Below are 24,922 nucleotides of genomic sequence, written 5' to 3'. Positions count from 1 at the left end.
ACTTGTTATTCCTCCAACATGTTGCACAGGAAAAAACAACTTATTTGGGACTCCCTGTTGCCTCCCCCCACCATCCTCCACTTAGATCTGGACCGTTGTAGAACACACACGAGCATTTGACATTCAAGATGTACAAGGACTCAATGGCTTTTACGTGAGGTGGAGCTGAGATTGCTTTTAATTTCAAAACGTCCCCCTTATTTATCGCGAACACGTGAGTCGACATTAAATGCCCCACTTGTCCGCAGATGTCCCCATTAGAATTACTCAGCCGGCAGGGCTCCTCCAGAGAGCAATGCGTTTCTTCGGCGAGGAATGTCTAAATATCGCGACCTTTCCGCTTTGCCGCACGTGGAGGGGCTTCCGGCCTACAAGAGTGGATGCGGCCTAAGTTTTCTCCTTGGTGACTCCAAATTGGATACAATTAGCGTGGGATGACGAACGGTGGTTCTTAGAGTGCTAAGGCGAGCGGCGGGGTAGGGCGGTGGAATCCCCAATTGCAATGGCATTTGAAATGATTTACAGTATCTTCGAACATGAGGGAGAAAGAGGGTTGTGCCTGAATTGCTATTCGTACAAACATCGAATCTGCAATTTGTGAATTGAATGTTTCCAGTCGTGAGAGAGGGAAAAATAGAGTGGAAAATGAAAAGGTAGAGAAATAAGGAAGTAAATAACGGCAGAGAAACAGAGATGGAGAGAGGAGAAAAGTAAAAGAGAAAGGGAAAAGGAGAAAAGGATAAGAAGAGAGGGGGAGGAAATGCAGATAGTAAGAGAAAGAGTACAATTGAAAGAGGGAAAGGAATATGCATAGAGAAGATGACAGGAAAAGACACGGACGTGTGAGGAAAACACAGAGCAGAAAGAGCGGAGAAGATGAACAAAGAAAGAAAAGAGATGAAAGTGAACAAGAAAGAGAGAGAGTACAAAAAATAGGGACGGAAGCACTCCCGCACACATTGAGAGCGAGAGAGAAGGGGATATAAAGTTAGGAAGGGAAGGACAGAATGGAAAGACTGATTGATTGATTGAGTTGGTGTTCTAAGTCCACTTTATGCACAGTAAGGCTAATAGGGACTGAACCTACAGTTTAAACTGGGATCCGAAACACTATGTGCCTTCCCGTTAACGAACCCAGGGGCCCTTTACAATGGAAGGGAAATTTGATTTGATTTGCTTTATTTTACTTCGCTTTTTTCTGCCACTTTTGGCTAATTTGCGAAGATGGGAATGAGGGATGATATGATGAAATTTTTGAATGGACACTCAGAAACATCAATGCCCAAGCCAGGATTCGAACCCATAGCGTCGTAGCGCGATGTGCTAACCACTCCGCCACAGGGGCCGGCAGAAAGGAAGGGAAAGAACAGAAAAACAGACCAAAGTAAAGCGATACAAGAGAAGAGAGAAAGAGCAAGAGATATGGATAGTATCAAAAAAGAGTAGAAATGACAGAAATACAGAGCGGAAGAAGAGATATGACTGGAAATAGCACTAACAGCGAGAGAAAAAGTGTGAGGGAAAGAGACAAGATGACAGAGAAAAGAAACAGAGGGATGCAAGAGAAAGGTGGAAGACAAAAATAAGTGACAATTGTAGAGAAAAATACGCAGACATATAACTGATAATTTTAAATTGAAGATTGCTCCCTTAAAGAACGCATTCTTTCAATTGTTATTTTCAACGAACAACTACAATATGCTTCTTCTTCTGCCATGGAAATTCTCGTCTTGCACCTATTTCACGTTCATTGTTATTGAGGCACGGAATATTGTATAGAGTATCACAATACATCAGATTCAAAAATGCCAAATTCCGCCAAACATATAGTCGTACTCTAGCACCAGCACTTCGCGAACGCGATCGACGAAGCTTCTTGCCTCGTTCACTCCCCCTTTTCTGCCTTTCCTATAACCCTACAATACCCTCGTATTGTGGTTTTGATACTTAGCGTTGCTTTTTTGCAACTTTTGGCTAATCGCGAAGATGAAGATGAGTGATAATTATGCGGAATTGACGAATGAACGATCACAAATACCACCAATGCCAAGGTCGGAACTCGACCTCCGAGATCGAAAATCGATATTTCTGTGAATCTGAACAAAGTATAAGAATATACATTTAATTTTGTGTTCTTTACGTGCATTTTAAATTGTAATTTATGTGAGGCAATTATACAATTTTAGATAAATATATTATCTTGGAAATGTATTATACATGATAACATTTTAATATACACTTTGATAACATTTCTAAACTGTTCTATTCTAAATTTCTAGTTAGTGTTAGTTTAGTAATTATAGCATTTCTTTAAGATTCACTATTGGATATAATTTAGAGAACATGCATTTAGACAGAAATTAGAGAAATCAACACAGAGACATTCGTTTAAATAACTTACTGCGTGTCCTATGCGGGGGAAAAGAAACATTTCGACACGAATTCATGCAAAGCAAAATATAGCTGAAACTGAAATGAGAATGCTCTAAAGAAACTATTTCTCACACTAAAATGCCAATAAATTCCAAACATAGAAGACACAGAAATGACACCAAACGAAAGCGAATTTGAAAAGAAAAAACATAAGAACGGACAAAACGATAGTGAGAAATAAAGTTTTTTGGTTCCGAGACCTTGGTTTGACTTGCGTGAAGAGCTTCGACCATCATGTGGCGTTGCTAGGTAGTCAGAAGGTTTGTCTGGAAGGGAAAAAAACAGAGGCGTGTCACCCATCCGAAAAAACTGTAAATAACAAAGTGATTCTGCAACATTCAATTTCTACGATACTTACATAAACTAAACAAAACGCAACAAAAAAAACACAAACCTATGTTTGAAAAAACGCCACGAAACTAAATATAACAAAAAAGGTATGATACATACAAGCAAGCAACAAAGGAATATAACTAAACACAAAACTCATAATCATAACATATTCAAATAAAATAAGAATGTACAGTGATTAATTCAATAATTTAAAAACTTTATTTAAATATTATATTAGTGCACTATAAAAAGTAAACATGCTAGTTGTATGATTTTTAAGAGCAAAGTATTCATAATGTTAATTGTATAATTATATTATTATCTAAATTTACAAATTGTTTGTAATTTATTCTTAACTCCGCATACCTGATTGCGTGGAACTGGAATTCTGATTCTACATTGTGTAGGGAAACCTTACCTCTTACCTCTGCTAAATGCAAAACTACACGGACATGTTGCACAGATCGTATATTACTCCCACATTAATAATGGACAAAAGTTTACCAATATACATTTTTCTATTGCACAATCGAATGAGATATTACAACACAACATCTAACATTCACTCAATGAAGAGTCTAGATCTTAACCAAACTGTCGTGGCAATGAGAATTCCTATAATTATTTCACAACACGCTGTAATAGCCAAATATCAATAATTTTATTTAATAACAGAAATTAAGTTTAAATTTGTGAACGTCGTTTCATATTCTGTAGTACATGAGTAGGCTACATGTGATTCATTGTACCGAAAAAAATATTACGCCACGAAGGTACATATAATACTCGAAATAAACAGCTTGTAAAACTATACATCACCAGACTAACAATAGTTCAAGAAGGACCCGAACAGATTGCAGCTATAATATTTCATAACCTACCAAATTATATAAATGCAGAAAATATGACAAGGTTCAAAAACAAATTGAGAAAACTATTATTAAATCAGGAATGTTATAACGTTAGTGAATACTTAAATTATAAATTATAGAAATTTTGTAATTTTGTTTTATGTCTGAACTGTACTTAACCCTTCAAATACCAATGTACATATATCGCTTATATGGAGTAATAAAAAATCAAATTCAGATGTAAAATTTGACATGTGAAATTAAAAATGATATGAATAACATCTAGAAATGTTTACATTTAACTATTCTTTCTTGTATGTACGGTTTGATTTGTAGAATTCATATTCTATTTTATGGATTGTTGGCCGCGGTGGCTCAGACGGTAATGCTCAAGGTCCCGGGTTCGATCCCTGGCCGGTTCAAATCCGGGAACTTTTCTAACGTTGGAAGCGGCCCCGGCGGCCACCCAGCGTCGAATAACATGGCTACCTGGGGGAAACCCTGGGGGGTAAAGGCAGTCAGGGGCGTGATGCTGATCACATCACCCCCACTCATGACCGGATCAAGAAAGTGTGGGGCGTTACCCCCACACCCCCTATACGCCTCCATGGCGTGGTGCTGAGCACAGGGGAGCACTTTACCTTTTTTACAAGCATTTAAAACACATTATTTTGACATAACGTTTCGGGGAGGGGCTTCTTTCATGAAACATTTATTTGTAGTTTGATCAATCGTACACTTTTAACAATAGGATAAATTTAACAAAAAAAAGTTATACAATGAATCTTGTGAGTAATGTTACATAGTTGGAGCCTAAGAAGTTAATATAACTATATTTTAAAGTATTAAGCCTTTTCTAATTTAGTACATCTTATAATAATTGACGTACACCCACATTCGACTGTTCAAGACCACCATATTTAATGTTTCACAGCCAATGGTATAAAAAGACAACCAGGATGGTCTTGAACAACGCCAATCCTCCATTAACACCATTGAGTGTTCTGTTACACCAAACATGGATATTTGTAAGGCCGAGCTTGGTGTTACATTGCATCACACTTTTTACAGTGTACCTAGCGTGTAATCGAATAGAGTAAGGTGAAACGAAAGAACAATAAACGCCTGTATCGCCAAGGGGAAAGCATGCCAAATACTCTTGCCAACTCCTCCGAATACTCAATTGGTGGGCAGTGTGCCAATTAACTTTTAATGGAGGGAAGGGGGCAGGTCCCAGGAGGTGTCATCCGCTATTGGATGTAGGTATTCATACACAGGAATTATAACAGTAATAATCGCCTGCTCGTTGAACGGGCAAGTTAATTGGTTGAAGTTCAATCTTGCAACCCCAAGTTCCAGGGTTCGATTCCTGGTCAGGGCATGAGTGTTATTTCTTCAATTTCATAGAGTCACCACTCATCCTCTTCGTCGCGATTAGCCAAGGGACAGCTTTACATTGTTTATTTCTTGATACCAAGCCTGTACGTATTGTAGGCTTTTAACAATTAAGATTTGTTATCGACTGTATTGATGAAACGTGAAAGCATGAAATTATATTCTATCATGAACAAGTGTAAACTTAAATACATAATGCAAATATTCCATTTACGTTAATAAAAATCATATTGTTAAATAGGGGCATAAAACAATTACTGACAGGGATAAACATTATCTTTGTTCCGGAGATAGTTGGGTCTGTGGGGAGAAAGGGAGGTTTCCAGCATTTTTCCCGTTATTTTAGTTGAGCGGAAGAGAAGAGTCAAAGAGCTGTATACAGGAAGCTGCAAAGAAAGGTACTTCATTGGAGGGGCGGGAATCAGTTAAAGAATGATCTTGTGACTGTTGGTACTGTCAAGTACTTGCCATGAAAAAGTACGTTGATGAAGTACGTATACTTTTATCGAAGGACGATCAGTAGAAACGCATTTCCATAATGCATTTAATTTAACTTTGTACATCATTCTCACGATTGATCCTTTTTTCTTTCAAACCTTTACTTGATGGAGTTACTTCACTTGTACTCAGAATCTTCCATGGTTATAAGTTAGGCTCTATGGTCTCTAAACTTTCAAGTAAACTAATCACTTGTTAATATAGTAGTTCGAAAAATAATTTTTCGAATTTGCAAACCTACGTAAATCATTAATTTAAGTATTTTCATCAATTTATTTATATATTCTCAAAATACACCTCATACTTAACTTTTCTTCCTTGCAGCACACGTGCGAAATTTCAAAATTATAGGTATAAACACTGTTTCTAGATCTAGGAAGGGATAGCAGTAGGGGGATGGAAAATATATTGTATACGATTTTGAGACGTCATGGCGCTCTTGGCAGAAAATGAAAGGATCATAAATGCCATGCTAGCAGAAATAAATACCCACAGTGAACAGTCCTGGATAAAAATAAATGTCAATGAGGCAAAAGCAACGGTGGAAGATAACAGATAAAGCAAAAGTGAGTATCCGAGGTAAGAGAATCTTGGATGCATCATAAGCAATGATATGAAATGCAGTCAAGAAATGAAGTAAGAATAACAATGACGAAGAAAGCCTTCAATAGGAAGAAAAATATGTTCTGTGGATCAATAAACAAAGAACTGAGGAAACGACTAATGAAATGCCTTGCATGGAGTGTAGCTCTATATGGTACGGAAACATGGACACTGAGAACAAGTGAGAAAAAGCGACTGGAAGCTCTAGAAATGTGGTTATGGAGATGAATGGAACTGGTGAAATGGACAGAAATAGTGAGAATGTAATAGTGCTAGAAAGAGTTGGGGAAAATAGATCAATGCTGGAGATAATCAGGAAGAGAGAAATAAATTTCTTGGGTCACTGGATGAGAAGAAACTGTATCCTAAGGGACGCTATTGAAGGAATGGTGAAGGTAAAGAAGAAGAATACCAAATCCTTGACATCAAAATAAATGGGTCCTACGCTGCTACAAAGCGAAGGACTGAAGATCAAACAGCATGGGGGTTGCAAGGAAAGACCGGCCCCTGGGTAGTAATGAATGAATGAATGAATGAATGAATGAACCGGATGTAATATAAGCAACCAAATTCAAACGCACAATTTAAAGTAAGTCAAACACTACACGAATTCACCTTCAATAGACAATATAATCCACGAGAGTTCTCTCCTCTAGTTATATTGCACCTTGTATAACTCTATATAAATAGTGTATTTGGAAAGACATAATATGGAAAACGTTTCATTATTATCTTCTAAAATGCACCATATTAACAAACATTGCAGATTACAACAATGTATAGTGTAAATCGAAGTCGCAGACAACATACAAAATTAAAGAAAATGCTTAGATATTTTGATTTACATGCACATTTACATTTACTTTGTCTGAATAACATCATTTAAATACTGACGGACTCTGACAGGAATGTAATATTATAGAGTTTATTAGTTTGGTGCACAGTAGTTCAGCTGGAATTAGATTTGCGAAACGGATGTTTATCATTCTCGTCATCAGCAATCTGATATTGGGATCTGTGTGGAAGACAAGTAGAATAGCAAGTTTGCATAATTTTGAAGAAAAAGTGTAGAAAAGAGGAGTGTAAATCAATAATTACGTCGTAGCCTTGTAATCAAAGGTTTCTCACGTTCTATCTCCGTGTAACTGTCCTCACCATGGGCGTATATATAGCTCACGTAAGGGGGGTGGGTTCAACTTTTGGTTCAATTATAGTTCCTATATTTCATAAGTGAAAATGCTTGACGCTACTGACCGGTAGCTTGTTAGGGAGCAGGGGGAGGGGAGGCTGCCCCCGGACTGAACAGATAGACACCCAAGCACTGACTCCTTATAGTAAGCAGGTTACTATACAATGAAAGAGAATCGTAACTGAAATTCAACACTGCTAGCAGACGGTGGCGCCATCGTGAAGTCAAAGATGTTTTGCAGTACCGTCCGTATCTCGTTAACTCTTGTATTATGGAGAGGGAGTGGTTCAATGTAGAGTTAGATTGTTTTGTAAAATGAGCATTTTAAAATTACGTCCACGCATTTAAATATAAAAATAAAAAGTTCAGGAAAGTATAGTCTTAATCATTTCTTCTTTCCCATACGATTCCAGGACATTTGTGCATCCCGAAGAAACTATTCGGAACACGGACAAATGATACCATTCCGGGATTGTCCCTGAAAATCGTATAGCGTCCCTAGGTATGATGTGGCTATCAAAATCCACTCTGCCACCACACGAAAGGTCACACATTTATTAAATTAAGTCTATCTACGAACATCTAACTTTTCTACATAAAATGAGCAAAAAATGCTTTTGAAAAAGCTAATCCCAGCTTCTCTTTAAAAAAGAATTACAATGTTAGAATTAGTCTTCTCCTCCTTGCTACAAAGTTGAAACTACCATCATCGGTGTTATTTTAATATTCGTATGTATGTATGCAGGGTCCATTAGTCGAGGATTTCCCGTTGAATTGCGAAGACCTTATTTCAACTTCCTTAATGTTAAACACATCCTCTCGGGTGTTGGAGATGAATCTGGCAGTGTAGCCAAGATCACCAACAATATGTGCATATTTGAGTACAAGAGCTTGTCACAATTTTCTACTGCCTACAATGCAGACCCTGGACATGCCTTTCCAATAACTGTTAGACACATTTTTCATTCAGATTTGAAAATGTAAAAAATATCAACCAGGCCATCCAACATTTTGACACATTGTTCGATGAATGAGGAATAGGCGTTTCATATTGGAATAAGTTGTTGCAATTTTTCATTGTGTTGACTGTTCAGAGAAACTTGGGTTAATTCCTACTACAAAATGGTCCAAAAATGGACAACAGTAAAGTTTCCACTATTAGAGTATACAATTTCACAAGTCACCCTACTGAGTATTGATACTTTTCTGTCCATCTTGTGTCAAACAACTAAAGAACGTTACAGAACTTCCCTAGCTATCTTGCACTGCATCTTGTAAAACCAAATTACTTCGAGAAGATTCATTGATTTATTTGTATTATTTTACTTCGCTTTTTGTGACACTTTTGACTAATTTCTGAAGATCGGGATGAGTGATATCATGATGAAATTGATGAATGGACACCCACAAATGCCCATGCCCATGCCGGGTTTCGAACCTGGGACCCACGATGTGCTAACCACGGAGGGCTGTTCCTTCGAGAAGACTCGAGGGGAAAGAATTATAACTGATTTGACAGTCTCAATATCTCAGAAATTCCACAGAAATGGGCAATAGCCAGGGTTAAAATATGTGCTGAACAATGTACAAAAATTGCTTTTGGACACTTCTCTGAAATTATCTATCTATCTAACCCCCTTAATTCTACCACCCATTACATAAGCACCATCCTATTCTTCACCAACTATTTTTTTTTCTAAATCCACACCCACTCAACGCAGAGAGAGCAGAAGTACTAATAGCTGAAGCTAACCCAGATGCAGTTACAATCTCCAATAGGGACAAGTTTTCCATTCCCATCTACAGTTTGGAAAATGGTATATCGACTTTCGACAGTTGGGAAATTTAAAATGATCAAAAAATTAGAACCTGAGGAATACTTAAATCTTGAATGGTAAGAAACCATATCAGGAACTTCTAATTAAATTATAATGTTTGCGCTATAAGTTCACAAGCAGCTGCTTTGGGCAGAAATTACATATGGCATTATAGAATTTGTGAAATGTCAGGAGTTTTCTGAATATTTTCGAGAGAAATTCCGAAACTATCAGGAAATTGCAGACATTTGCTTTGCAGTCTCATCTGGTGTGTCGAATTAATGTATTTCCCATCCGTATCCAAATTTATGAGAACAAAATAAGTCATAGCGGATAGAACAGATAATCTGGTAATTTTTCTGAACCTAAGGGGAAGGAGTTGGACCCGTTGAACCCCCCTACAATACCCCCATGGTCGTCAACAAGGTTATTAGAAGTATAGAGGTTGGGTGAATTCGTTGTTTATTGTGATGACGAATCGACGGTAAGAGGTGAATTTATCCATGAAACAAATTCCAAATCTATGCGCTAGTGTTGCACTATGAAGATAGGAAACCATGCCAGAAAGGAAGAAACTGAACGCACGAAATGGAATAAGTACACAACGAGCATTTCCTAATGTAAGATGCTTTCTTCTTTATAAGCAATAAACCAGGGCCTTCGAAATACTACAGACCTGAATCTACGATGCTAAACAGGCTGGCGAGATCAAAAGAGTGATCCTATGTTTTGGTGAAACACATATATTTGAATGAGCATGAAATTCGAAAAAACAGGTAGTATAAATTTATTTATTTCATAGTAAGATTAATAATTATAAACGCAAATTAAAAATTATTATATCCTGATCATTTTCAAGTAAATTTGTGCGTTGTATGTAATACAAATCTCAGTTACATGTTAGTTCAAAAATGTTTGAGTTCATCCAGTGCGAAGAACGAACCTAGCTGATTGAACATGTTGACTACATGGACGTCGACCATATTACTATTAATATTCCTTTATTTAACACGAAAGAAAAAGATTGGGATTTTTATGTCCATATTTTTGAGCACACGTTGTCGGAAATTGTGTAGTTACATGTACATAGGACACGTATTTATTTTCTAGCCATAATAAAGGATATTCAGTTCCTTCTTCAATAACATAGCCCTATTATGTTCCAGCTGTATTGCATTATGGTAAACGTTACGTCAAATATATATAATGTCCAACAATGAAGTTTTACGACTTCATTAAATTTGAATAGCCTATTTCACAATTTATTGTGGATAAATTTGAACCTTTTTACTCAATAGCTATAAATAATAGATATTATTTTATTCCTTCGTATAATATCTTATTACAAGAAGCAAAATATTTTTCATTATTGTGATGTTATTAATGAACTATTTAATTTTTTTTACCTCAAAGTAGCATTTAATATGTATGGAAATTTAAGAAGGAAAATTTGCTGTTTAAAGAATAATGGTTCATACCTCTGCACAATCAGTCATTGCATTTCCTGTAAGCTATTGGCTTTTTTTCATTAATGCTCTGCATGGAAGAGTAACAAAGCGAGACATTTTATCCTAACCTGTTCAGAATGTAACAAATGGTTCGGATCCCACTTTAAATTCTAGATCCAGTCCCGATCAGCCCATATGTGCATAAAGTGTACTTGAAACAACAAAATTATAAAAATCTTCAATGGATTAATTACTACTCTCGAATTCGAAATTTAGTCAAAGTTTAGATTTCAGTGTGATTATGTTTTCATTAGATATACATACATCTATTTAACCTGACATAATTTCGGCACACGTGTATGTCAGTTGGAAGCAAATTATCGTTGTTAGGAATTAATGAAACACTGGCTGACATTCTTAAAATTTATGCCTTGTACTGAAAAACAACTTGCATCAATAATTGTGTATTGATTTTTACCATTACGTTGCTTGCTTACCGATAAGGAATATTAAAGGGATTTTAGAACAAAAAATGTCTTAACAATTACAATATTCACATGAGGCCTCCTGTGTTATTTTGCTTTTTGCTTTGGATTTATTCAAATAAGTTGCTTTAATTAATATTCTCAACCAGTTTCATTTTCCGTGTTATCGTAAATCCCTTTTCCATAGGCTTTAATTAGTGAGTTAGGTCATTTAAGTTTGGTATTTTTAACATGCAGGCGTTTCAAGTAGGTTAGCGTAGACTAGTCAGGTTAGTTGAATATTATTTTTCCACTTTCACTCTTTGCCTGAACGCGTGTGTGCACGCAAAATTTTTAATGAGAAAAATGCTATTAAAAAACTCCAACCTCTGACCGCAGTAACTTGTGCAGCCAAATATTTACCATATGTATCGAAAATTAAAAGTAAATTAAAAGTTTCTGCACATTACAAACGAGAATTGAATTATCAAAGTTTGAAAGATTATTTAATTCGAATTCAAATCTTTCTCTTTCCCAATCCTCCTGTACGTTAAATTTTCAAAAAATATCTTAAATTCTGAACTCGAACACGTAAGTTTTTATTACATAGAAATTAAATATATATGAACGCTGAGAATTTTTCACGGATTTAGAGTAAGATTCAAATGTTTGATACAGTTTTAACTCATTTGAAAAATAAAGGTATATTATGCAGAACTGTAAAGTTTGGATTTAACGTTTATCAATGTTATTTACGTATCTTCAAATGTTCTTTGAGGTGAAGTCAACTATCTGATTTAATAAGAAAAAGACGATTAGGTCAGAAAACTAAATATTACGCTTTTACAATGCACTGTGTTAGAAAAATGTCTAAATGTTGATTATACTGGACCAGTCCTGTTACGTTACAGAAGCTGATGTGAGGCCCATAATATTTCGGAAACCCATTTACAGTTATTGGCTTCAGATACTTTGATACACCGACGTGTACATATTATACATTATACATATTATACATAACATGAAATAAGAACCAATTTTCCGATGTTATAAACGAGCAATAAGATTTTTTTGATTCAATTTTTAATAATATAAACACAAATCGTAATACTCTATAGAGTCATTCCATGCGAAATCAACACAGATTCCGACCTGACCATCTCCGATTTTCATGAAATTTGGGGAGTTAAAAATTAGGCAGAAAACAATGAATGAATGCATGAATGTACAGGGAATTAAACAAGCTTTCCAGTGATATATAACAAGCACACCTTTCGATAAAAATATAATTTTGTCACGTGACCTTGACCTTTGACCTTGAATATATCAAAACATGTCATCACCAAAAATTGTGAAAAAAATATATTTGGTCCCTCATTCCATACTATAAAAAATATCAAAAACTCATTCTGGGACTGCAAAGGGATCAGAAGATACAAAATAATATGTGTAACTATGTGACTGATAAAAGCCTCATTACATGAACTATGACGAGTCAAAAGTCCCTTAACACCCTTTACAAAATGTAAAGGAGTTATCCTGGTCATGAAAGAAATAGGTTAGACACAGGGAGATCCCTAGCTATATGTGTCAAGCGCAAGTCCAGCACATTGTTGACCCCCATATTGAATTCAACGCAAAAATTTCAAAGGAAAGGGGGTGATGTGATATATCAAATCAGGCTAGAACTTCACGAGAAATGAAATGGTGAAATTTTTAGTCAGCAAAACTTTATACGAATATCTTTCACTTACGACATATGCACATCATAGTGTTGTTTTATTTATTTATTGAGCAATTTTCACACCGAAAGTACCCCTGGGGGCATTGGTGCATGTACATTACAAAATACATGTTGACATCGCACATAATATATATCTAAAATAGTTTCAATACAGTATGTTTGCTAAATATCTATTTCTCAAACTTCGAAAGTATTTTGAGGTATGGTATTCAATTTTGGGGGAACTCGGCTCAATCGCAGAGGATTTTTAAAATTCAAAAAAGAGCATTGCGTATTTTGGCAAATGCACACAAAACTGATACATGTAAACCGCTTTTCAAAAAATTACGTATATTAACACTTCCAAGTTTGTACATACTTGAAACACTTACTTTCATACACGAAACAAAATCGAACTATCTAAAGAACATAGACACTCACGATTACAATACCAGACAAAAACATAACTTCCACATTCCCAAAGTGCGGCTAACTGCATTCCAAACAGGACCTTTTTACTCAGGCATCCAGTTATACAATATATTACCAAAAAGTTACAGAAATTTTGAGAGAACCACAATCTTTAAAAGTAAAGTGAAAAAAATGTTATTGGAATACACATTATATTCAGTTCAAGAATTTCAAGAATTAAATAACTTTATAAAGTAAATTTAGATTGTATACACTATATAACATGTACTTTTACAGCACTAGTTCACTTCAACAAATAATTTGTCATTGTGTGTTTTACTATTATATTATCTTATATTATTATAAAAAAAATTCTGCCAAATTGATGTATAGATATATATTATGTGCGATGTCAACATGTATTTTGTAATGTACATGCACCAATGCCCCCAGGGGTACTTTCGGTGTGAAAATTGCTCAATAAATAAATAAAACAACACTATGATGTGCATATGTCGTAAGTGAAAGATATTCGTATAAAGTTTTGCTGACTAAAAATTTCACCATTTCATTTCTCGTGAAGTTCTGGCCTGATTTGATATATCACATCACCCCCTTTCCTTTGAAATTTTTGCGTTGAATTCAATATGGGGGTCAACAATGTGCTGGACTTGCGCTTGACACATATAGCTAGGGATCTCCCTGTGTCTAACCTATTTCTTTCATGACCAGGATAACTCCTTTACATTTTGTAAAGGGTGTTAAGGGACTTTTGACTCGTCATAGTTCATGTAATGAGGCTTTTATCAGTCACATAGTTACACATATTATTTTGTATCTTCTGATCCCTTTGCAGTCCCAGAATGAGTTTTTGATATTTTTTATAGTATGGAATGAGGGACCAAATATATTTTTTTCACAATTTTTGGTGATGACATGTTTTGATATATTCAAGGTCAAAGGTCAAGGTCACGTGACAAAATTATATTTTTATCGAAAGGTGTGCTTGTTATATATCACTGGAAAGCTTGTTTAATTCCCTGTACAATAAGCTTTATTTGAGCTTCCTAGGCAAAATAGGGGCGGAGTTACAGCACATTTAGTATAGCTAAGCGGGCTCAAAAAGGGCAATTTCTGCTAACTTTGACCTTGAATAATTTAACAATTACAAGACGCACGAAACTAAAAATTTTCATAGTTACTAAGTTCCATGCATTGTTTCAACTCCCCAAATTTCATGAAAATTGGAGATGGTAAGGTTAGAAATTGCACATATCTGTGTTGATTTGGCATGGAATGACTCTATATTTAATATTGTGAAGCTTAGTAAATCACTTTATAGGTTTCGGGTTTATCGCGGAAAAATCACCTGTTACTTGTCCACAGTCCAAGTCTAGTGACTTACACATTAGCTTTTCCACACCCTACAGTACACATCCTAATATAGACATTGTTCTTGTTCTGGTGTTTAATATCTGCATATTGCAACACTGTCATTCCGTCGCTTCATGCGTCTTCACATTGAAGTGATACATTCATTTTGCAGCTCCATGTAATCGCACACAAAAACTTGAACCGTTACCATGGATATGGAACAGGGCTGATATTCACCATCATTCTAATATCGACACGGTAACCAGTAAGAAGACAAAAGAGCATCAATATTTCACTAAAATTCACAGGAAAATTTTCTTCGTTCATTTAGCATAATACTCGATAATATAAGTCAGAAAATAACAATATATAATTGCAAAATGTCTTTCAATTAATGGACCGTTGAACCTGGTGGAGGCACATAGTGTTTCGAACCCTACTTTAAATTGCAAGCCCAGTCCCGATTAGCAGCGGACCTCCATTCCAGAGTGGTTAGCACTTCACTGTACGACACTAGTGGCCTGGGTTCGAATCTCTAGTGGCCTGATAACGGGTGTTCTTGATGAGTGCCCCAATTTCTTTATATAATCACTCATTCGCATGTTCGCGATTAGCTAAAAGTGGCAGAAAAGCGAAGTAAAATAAACCAAATCAATCATTCAATTTGTCCCGATTAACATATTTGTGCATAAAGTGGACTTAACATGAACTTTTTGCAGATATCAGTTTCACTTGATATCAGACTGACTTCATCCACAGTGTAATTCAGATGACTCTGTGCAGTTTTTAGCTTTTAGAACTTTGAATGTGTATACTAATGATACTAATTAGCAGATGAAAGTTTGTGTAGTTTTCATCAGATGTAGAAGAAACTGTGATTTCGCGTTCATATGTGTGTAGGCGAATCTATATTACTAGCCTGTTCTGTGTTTCATGCAAGTTTTTGGCAAACATTATACGGTTGTTGGTAATGCTTATATGTCAGTGTTAAACGATTGCTGATGATATACATTTGTATTTTTGTGGTTCTGAGAAGCATAATATACACTTCTTTCATTTGGTTAGATGATGTCCGCAATGCTATACCAGCGTTGGTCTTCCGGGGCACGCAATTCTCGAACGTCCTTGACCTAAAACATCTCCCAAGTTAAATATTTCTACGTAAACTGTAAGAGGAGCATTTGGCTTGAGATCACGTTGACCTGACCACCGAGAGAAAGCTCCATTGTGCGTTTGGGTGAAAAAAAAAAACATGTGAAAGGATCACGGGAAACATTACGTGGTTCGCCTCGGAGAATGCTGAAGACCCAAGATGCCACTAGACACGATATCGTGGTTCTTCCTTCAGCCTGCCTCTAAACAGAAACGATCTTAAGTTCCGCGACACTAGCTGAGAGAATGTTATCTTCCTTTTCCCTTTTGCACACTGCTGGAACTGTGTGCCATCATGTATTCCCCAAGGCAGGGAGAGCACCCATGAATATTCCATTAGGACTTACCAAGATGTCCGCCAAACGGGAGAGATTACGATGCTGCAAACCTTCATCCTATACTATAGTTTCCTCCATTTTCTAGAAATTTGAAAACACGTTGAATGCAATGGGGGATAATATACAACCTCTTTACGGCAAGTTTTCCAGTTTGTGTTCTCAAAACACATTATTGCCATGTACATAATCACACAATATGTGAGTGTATAATCTTATAGTCACAACCCTAATAATATGTCCATTGACATAATTATTAGTACAAAAACTAACCAGTGCATTATCAGTAAATACGTATGAGATATATATACGATGCGTACATTCGTTCAAAAGCCAATTTATCAGACATAAATTCAGAATAAATTTAAAATTTCTGAAGAAACACTATAATTGTCTCTAGTACTCCTATGCTTGAATAAACTGTAGAATATTTAAATCTGGAAACTAAGGAATTTATATAATTTATGACTCATTCAATATATAACAGGAAATATGTTGTAACAAATATTTATTTCAAGCACCAAAATAATTACAGTACTATGTGTCAACATAGTCCCCGCCCCGCTAGTTCAATGCACCTACGCCAGTGCTTGATAAGGGCACTGATTCCACAAGGGAAAAAATATTTTGCACGCGTGCGTAACCACTCATGTACCGCTGACTGGACTTCGTCGTCATTCTGGAAACTCGATTCACTTAGTACATCTTTCAGTGGGCCAAATCAGAAGGTGCGAGATCAGGCGAGTATGGAGGAAAGGGTAAGCACTCAAACTTTAGGTCATCGATGGTAGACAATGTGACATTGGCAGTGTGTTGTCTTGCATTGCCATGGACCAAAAGCACAACATGGACACCAGACCACATCATCTCTGCAGAATGGCTGGTTTCAGTTTCTCGCGCAAAAGGTTGGAGTAGGTGTTACTGTTTACATTATGACCCGTGGGCATGTAATGTTCAAGAATTAGCCACTTGTGGTCCCATAATAAAGTTTCCTTGACTGCAGTAACAGAGCGACTTGAACGCGGAGAATCTTCAACACTAATTATGCCCTGTTTTAACTTCTCAGCCCAGTTGTACACTTGTGATTGACACACAGTTGTCACCGTACTGAACTATCATGCGGTGATGAATTTCTATCGCTTTCACGCGTTCACTCAACAAAAATCTCACGATACTTCAGCTTGGAGCACTCATGTATGGGTGCAGCCATTTTGTGTAACTGTTTCCCAGCGTCCCGTGGGCGAGGCAGGAGTGCCAACCCCAGCTATGAAAAGCTTACAGATGCCTTCACAAAATAACAAACATATAAGAATCACGGTCGTATTTTAGATTTTATATACTACATTTCAGGTTATTCCTTGAATGCACCTTGTACATAAAACATTTTACTAATACACTGCATAATATAAATGAATGTCAAGTTGCAAATGTAGCGATATGAAATAATAGATGTAAATAACAATATTGTAAATATCCATTTTAATAATATACTATAATCATGATTATTAATACAAGATTTTTCATCAAAATCACAATTTGTCGAAGAAATGTTTGTTTACATTATGTCTGAGTCGAGTTTTCACCCTCGATTCCTGTAATGAATCTCAATTAAATTTAGCTACGTTCAAATGTAAATTACAATCTATTAATAATCGTTTCTACAACCAACACATTGTGAAAACCAAGCATGAGTTTCAACGTGATTAACAAATATTGTCAACAAAATCTAGAAGACTTTAAATTACATTAAAAAATTATCTCCATTGAAGTTGTGTACTAGGCGTATCATTGACTTTTAATAAACATAAAAGAAAGAACTTTCCCAGCAGCGTAACGTGAGGCTTAAAATTTGGAAAAAGGACAGAACATGAACCCCAGGTTCAAGGAGGTTGACAAAAGTGCCCTCAACTTGTGTATATATATATATAAAAAATATTTAATGAAAATCAACTTTTTCCATAAAGAAATCATACATTTTGATAGACACGAGTATGTTCCAGGAAATAGTACAAGATTAATTATATATACGAGAATAATTTGATTAAACAATTCAGCTATTCATTTTCTTTCGTTTCGTTTTACAATGTAACGTTTTAAATTTCCAAGGGTTTTGCTGTTGTGTATTAAAATTTTGAAAATGAGAGAGGAACACATTTCAAGTAAAATTTTAAAAATATATCAAGTTGTGTCTAGCACAAATATGCTTAAATATCCATGCAGCAGTAATGAAATATCAATCAGAGGATAATGTTCTTTACACACCCAAGTGGTCGCTCGAATACAGTCTCTGCAGTGCAAAAGTTGAAATGCAACATGTAAAAAAAATAACATCTTGTACTTGTTTGCATTTCTTATTAAAGTTTCTCGCTGGCTATTTTCTACAACTTGAATATAATGGCGATGAAATGGATGAAACAAAAATGATAGAAAAGATACAAAAATAAAAAATAGAAATTAGAGCGTAAAAACAGAAAAACTCCAACAGCGGAGAAGAAAATATACTTTCCTTGAAAGCAAATGTCTATGTTTCACACGTTTTAGTTTAATGTATATGAAACACAAATGCTTTCGTGAAATGAGAGAATTACACGAACCATCGTCACATGCCATACTACTTCACCCAGTTCTAGCTGAATCCAATTTTAAAGAGGAAAATGTATTTGGGAAGGTCTTTTCTTTGGATATTAAATTTTCAAACTTGTGTATCAGTTTACTAAATTAATGATGAATGATTATTTGCAAATTATAACATGAAAATTTCAGATAATAAAACAATGGTAAAAAATGGTAACCTTGAGTGAAAAAAGTGATAAACGATAAAATAATTGAACAGGTAACAGACTTTGTATATTTAGGATGCCATATTTCACAGTTAGAAAACCAAAAAGATGCTGAGAAAAAAAATTAAACTTTATAATAAATTAAACTGAATTTTGAAAATAAATTTTGGAAAACAGAAGGGAAAATAATTCAAATTAGATACCATAACATGATTTCAAAACCGGCTCTTCTATATGGTATCTCCTAAACATGATAAAAGTAGAATAAAGTGTTCACAAATGGGATTTCTGCGTTCTTTAAGTGTAGTAACCTTACAAGACAAAATTAGAAGCGAAGAAATCCGAAATAAATGAAAGTTCGAAGAAATGGTGGAATAAATTCAAAATTATCAGATAAAGTGGAATTAACGTATTTTGGTGATGCCAGATAGCCTTATGCCTAGAAAAGTACTAACTTACAGGCCAAAAGGAAAAGTACATTTATGAAGACCATATCGCTGATGGAATGATCAATTTTTGTAGTCGCAGAACAGGCTTTTGTTACCCAGACTACGGTATACACTAAACAGCAACACGGTCCCTGAAAAGGCAATTATTTCATTTCATTATAACTAATGTTGTAGCATAGCAATATTTAGCAAGGCATAGCTTTTTTCTATTACTGTCCTTTAATACGTGGTCTTCTCCATCAACCGTTCTTGAATCAACACAGTGTATTGTCTCCACTTAGTTTGCAATTGATTTTAGTGCTAATCCAACCACCTCCTCTCTAGCCTAGATAGACAAATATATGGATCCATTTTATTACTCCTTATGTTCCTTAACAGCTTGAGACAGCTTACTTTTAACTGGAGTTTCTTTTACTCTTCTTCGATATTTGTTGTATTCCTTGGTCGAATTCCTTGGTTGTATTCATAAATTTGAGCAACTGTCTTTCACAACAATTTTTTCTATTAATTTATAGAATTAATTTGCTATTTACATCATCAATAATCAGTTCATAATTTCAGTATTTATACTCACATTGTTATTACTTTATCTGCTTTTAATGCTGCCTTGTAAAAATTTGTACTAATATTCTGGACTTTTTCAGATGGCATAGTGGTCACGTGGTCGCCTGTAGTCAAGAGGTCCCGAGTCCGGTAACCAATGGATACATATTGGATCGGATCCCACTTTAAACTGTAGGTCCAGTTCCGATGAGCCTATCTGTTCACATTGTGAACTCAAACCAACTTTACCAATATTACCTGATGGCCAGTAGCTTTAACACGTCTATCAGCAAACGGGTCCCAGGAGTCCCGGGTTCGATGGCTGGTGGAGGCAAAAAGTGGTGAGGTTTCCACTTTAAACTGTAGGTCCAGTCCCAAATTGCCTATCTGTGCATAAAACTGGACATAAAACACCAACTCAATAAAAAAACAACTCTCCGTATTATGTAAATAAATCAATAACAATGCAATGTGTATTACATAGCATCCTTACATCAATGTGTTTTCAGATAAGAAATTCAACTTTACATTAATTTTTACCTGGAAACATTTCCCAAACTGGCTCTCTTCTTTAAAATAATTCGTTTATCCTTCTCGTATATTATCGGATTGAGATCTATACGTGGATTTCAAAGTGTAATTTCAAAACCTAATTTTGATTAGGCATCTCGAAGCGTCATAGTCTTTTCCCCCGAGTTTGAAGGATTTCATTTTATCCGTAAATTTCCCCCTTCCGCATGTCTAGCGCTTTACCAACATTGAACATCGCCGTGCGGTATTAAAAAAGAAAAAAATGAGAGAGATAGGTTGGTCTGGCACAAATGCTGCACAGAGAAATTTGTTCCAAACAGGAACAAAGTGGAATTAATTTAATCTCGCTTAGCCTAGAGGAAAATTGGGGAAAAGGTTAAATATTCAGTTTGTAAATGTGTCGCGTTTGCATGCCTTGCGATGCGTGATTTTGTGTTACGCACAGGGGAGAATTGGTATCAACACGTTTTATTTATTATTTCTGGGCATACATGAATATAATACGCAATGCTAGAAACTGAAGCCCTCAGGTGGGTGTAGAATTTGTGCTGTGCGTGATTAAAACGTTTGTATTGTTACTAAAACCGTACGAACAGGAGTTGGTTATGAATTTTTTAAAAGCAGAAAATTGAACTATTGTTCGATCATCGGTGTATTGTGCACATGAAGACACATAGCGGATATCTAGTGGATGTGATGCGATCAGCACCAGTCTCTGGACGCTTTGCCCTGAGAGTTGACCCCAGGTACTCATTGATTGAATGCTGAGTGAGCCCGATAGCCACTTTTTGCAGAACTATTGTTGGAAAATTTTCCATCCGAAATCACTCATTCAAAGTATCCTAACCGGGTTTTCCCTGTCATTCATTGTATTGCTTACAATTTCATATTTTCATGACAATAATTGCAATTGGCATACGGAATCAGAACTTTCAACATGTATGTGTGTATAATCCAAGGCATAGCATTACCATGAGCCAAAAAAACTCAGTTACAAGTTTTAACCAAAGGTATGTCATACAGTCAAGAATCAATAAGCTCTGTATTGATTTCATTAAAGTAAGTTCAATAGTTTACTTGCAGTAAATGTTAGAAACCCCTCAATTATTGCCTAAACTTGTTTCCAATTATGTGGTTCATTTCAGCGTATTTTCATCAGTAAAGTTCCATTGGGGATGGGGACCCAGTGCTATAGTGCTCCAAGCGCCATCTAAATTTGCTCTGAATGTTATTAACGATTTTTATTGTTAAAAACTAGGGATGCGGCGCCAGAATTTTTCAACCGGGTGGGCAGAAGCTGTATATTGATAAATTAGGGTGGGCAGTACAAATGAAAGGCATTATGTGAGTTTGACTAACATGTATTCTCTCCTCTCTGACTTTCTCTCTCTTCCACTCGAGATCTCGCTCCTACCTTGTGTAGAAAGCGAATTGAAAGCAAGGCATTCGTCAAACGTAATCATCGTATACAGTAATTCGTATCTTTTTCACAGCTTATTTGTGCTGTAAGTGTGACCTTTTCGAACAAACTCAAATGTCAACCTCCCTCCCGAATAGTACACCCTGGAAACTGTATTCTTGTAGGTAAATGAGTCTCTGGCGCCTGTAACCGCAGTCAAGATAACCCTCTTCGTGTTTTGTGTCTCCTTGCGTGTTTGTGTACCTCCCTTCATGACGTTCATCTAATTACCATTCAACCTCACCGTCAACGTCAACACTAGCAGAAAATCGACTTGAAATATAACAATGAGTCAAATCAGTCTTTATTACTTTCCACAAATCGTTCATAGCACATCGAAAGTCGAAGTAGTAATTTCAACTCCACAATGCTTCATTTTTTAAATCAAAACAGTTAACTCCGCGAACAACGACGTTGCTTTATACAACTCTCAAATATTTTTGTCCGTACATGAAAGAAATAGTTTAAATCTCAGGCCAAGCCATGGGCGTCCGGAAGGGGAAGAAGGTGACAAGGGGGACGTCCCCCATGGAAAATGGATCTTGCCATAAACGTATACATTCACACATATATTGCATTTCATTCAAACTAATTTATGTTAATTATTGGAAGGATGGGTGTTGTACGAACATGAGAGCTTCAATTTTAATCAGTGTTTCTTTGAGAGGGCAGCACTGTTAAGGGGGAAATATGTCTCGTTTTCCCCCCCTGGAACAAATTAACATGCTTGAACCTCCTTGGAAAACATTCTGCGAACGTCCATGGGCCAATCATAATAATAGTGCAATCCACTTAAATTGACGCATCTTATGATAAAATTATAGGGTTGACGGAGTTATTTTTGTATATCGTCTCTCCGATCGCATAACGCTCTCGCCTTATGATTAAGTGGTCCTGGGTTCGATTCCCAGTGAAGGCCAATGCACACTCGTTAGGACTACAATTTAAAATAGAGATGTAGTGACAATTAGCCTATTTGAGCATATGGACTTAAAAAAATCACTACTGGATTATTTGCAATTTTTTTAATTTGGCTGTCTCATTATAGGTCTCCGAGACTCTCGAATCAAGCTTTCTTTCCACCCCTTTCTTCATCTTCTTTGAAATTCATGCAAGTTAATCATAAGAACTGCATAACTGATAGTTAACATTTATATGTTGGAAGAGAACTTGTAGATAGTGCTAGCAACTAATTATATCAGTTCAGAAATTCTATAGTTTTTTTTCCCAAACATACAAAACTGTTACATTAAAATTTGGTCACTTCTGTATGGTAGTGATTATGAATACTCGTTACTAATTATAACAAATTAAAAATTGTCATTTTAGATACATTGCATTATTTGAAGAAGACAACTATGTAAAAAATGTGATAGAATAAAGAATGTGACACATCAAATTACCCACGGAGTGGTTATCGCAGTGCGCTATGATTCAGAGCTCTCGGGTTCGAATCCCGGTGTGAGCATGGGTGTTTTTGTAAGTGTCCATTCATCACTTCCATCATATCATCATTGCGATCAGCCAAAAGTGAAGAAAAACGAAGTAATGTTTTTAAAAAATTAATCAATCAAACATAAAATTCTGCATGTCTACTTTCCTGGTATTGCAATGTGGACCCAATTAAAAAGGTCGATATAATTTCGTGCGTATCTGGAGGAAGCAAAGCGAAGAAGATGTTTCATTTTTTTTTATTGTTTATTACTTTGATCATGCCCAGACCGAGATTTATGTGGAGGGCCGGTGCTGACAACATCAAAAACCACTTCCATTTATGCACAGTTTCAGTTAGTCTATAACCTTTAGCCCAAGTCATGTCAGATGATTAGTTTAGGTATTTTTTAAATATTTTTCCACATTCCAAATATCTTTCTTTCTTCAATATATGGCTGCTTTCGAATCAATTTTTCCCCATTGAAGGTTGGGAGCTGCAACCCCCCAAATCCTCCTAAATTATGATAAACTCTTGATCATAAACCTTATAATTGTGAGTATCCCATAGAACTTACTAAGCCTGTTAATTACTTTCAATCATAGCAGTGTTCATTAGATAACATTTTAAAAAAGAGTTCTGATTGTATCTTTAGCTTTCCAATGACAAAATTAAGAAAGAAAAGCTTAAATTAATTTCCTTCAACAGGATATTTGCTCACATTTTCGTAAACTTACTTACTAGACAATAGTTTCGCCAAATGACATCAAAGCTTGTTATGGGATGAAGCTTGTAAACTTTCTATCTAAACTCTGATCACATCACCCCCACTCACGACCGGATCAAGAAAGTGTGGGGCGTTACCCCCACACCCCTTATACGCCTTCATGGCGTGGTGCTATGCACAGGGGAACACTTTACTTTTTACTTTTACATTTCCTAATTGTATATATTTATTGCATTTGATTGGGTGGGCAATCGGGTGGGCACAGGAATTTTTGGGTGGGCGCTTGCCCACCCTGTCCACCCCTGCCGCCGTCCCTGCTATGGAGAGGATTTTAAGGTGCAAAATTATGATCAGGAAATGGAAAAAAAATCTGAAAATATTTTCAAGAAGGTGGAAAAAAAAAGGTGCTGATAAAATACTTTTATTCAATGATCTTTTTCTGCGCCTTCTGTAGACCCGTCTATAGAATGTGCGCGGACTACATATAGAACTGTAGTTCTGCCGAATAGATTTTGTTGAAGTTTGTATTTTCTCTCGTGGGTGTTGCTACATTAGGTTGGGAATGTTTGGAGCTGAAATTATTATGTTATATCATTTTATAGCTCTCGTTCTGCTCTACAGAATGATAATATAGGGTTTTATGTAGCTGCTCAAGAAGAGTGAAAATCATTTATTTTTCTCTCATTTTTTAAAATCAAAACATGAAAGAAAAGGAAGGGAAAAAGTGCTGAAGCGTCAAAGAGGGATCGGGATAAAAGGGAATAAATGTGCTAATCTCGCGCAAAGCTGCAAAAAGGTGCAATAAAGAGTGATCATTTTACTTGATTTCATGTCCTAAAATACATATCTCAGACGATCGGTATTAAACAGCTGCTATTTTTGAAAAGATTTTACACCTTAAAATCCGTTCCCTATTAATAACATAAAAAATAATTAATAACATGTTAAATACTACCGGGCATATAAAAACACAAA

General features: G+C 35.8%; 1 protein-coding gene across 2 annotated transcripts in view; it reads right to left on the bottom strand.

The window, feature by feature from the left end:
* Positions 1 to 24,922, bottom strand: part of LOC145987841 (zwei Ig domain protein zig-8-like) — a 1,141,735-nt gene that overhangs the window by 78,441 nt on the left and 1,038,372 nt on the right. The window contains exon 4 of one of the 2 annotated variants that reach the window (XM_083122583.1): positions 2,634 to 2,699. The exons of the other annotated variant lie outside the window; for it this stretch is intronic. Coding sequence (XP_082978709.1) covers positions 2,634 to 2,699 — 66 coding nt within the window. The remainder of the gene's footprint in view (positions 1 to 2,633; positions 2,700 to 24,922) is intronic. 2 annotated transcript variants of the gene reach the window in all.

This window comes from Lepisma saccharinum, chromosome 5, assembly GCF_977018435.1.
Source record: "Lepisma saccharinum chromosome 5, izLepSacc3.1, whole genome shotgun sequence".
Classification (NCBI taxonomy): Eukaryota; Metazoa; Arthropoda; class Insecta; order Zygentoma; family Lepismatidae; genus Lepisma; species Lepisma saccharinum.
This window is presented reverse-complemented; position numbering and strand designations above follow the sequence as displayed.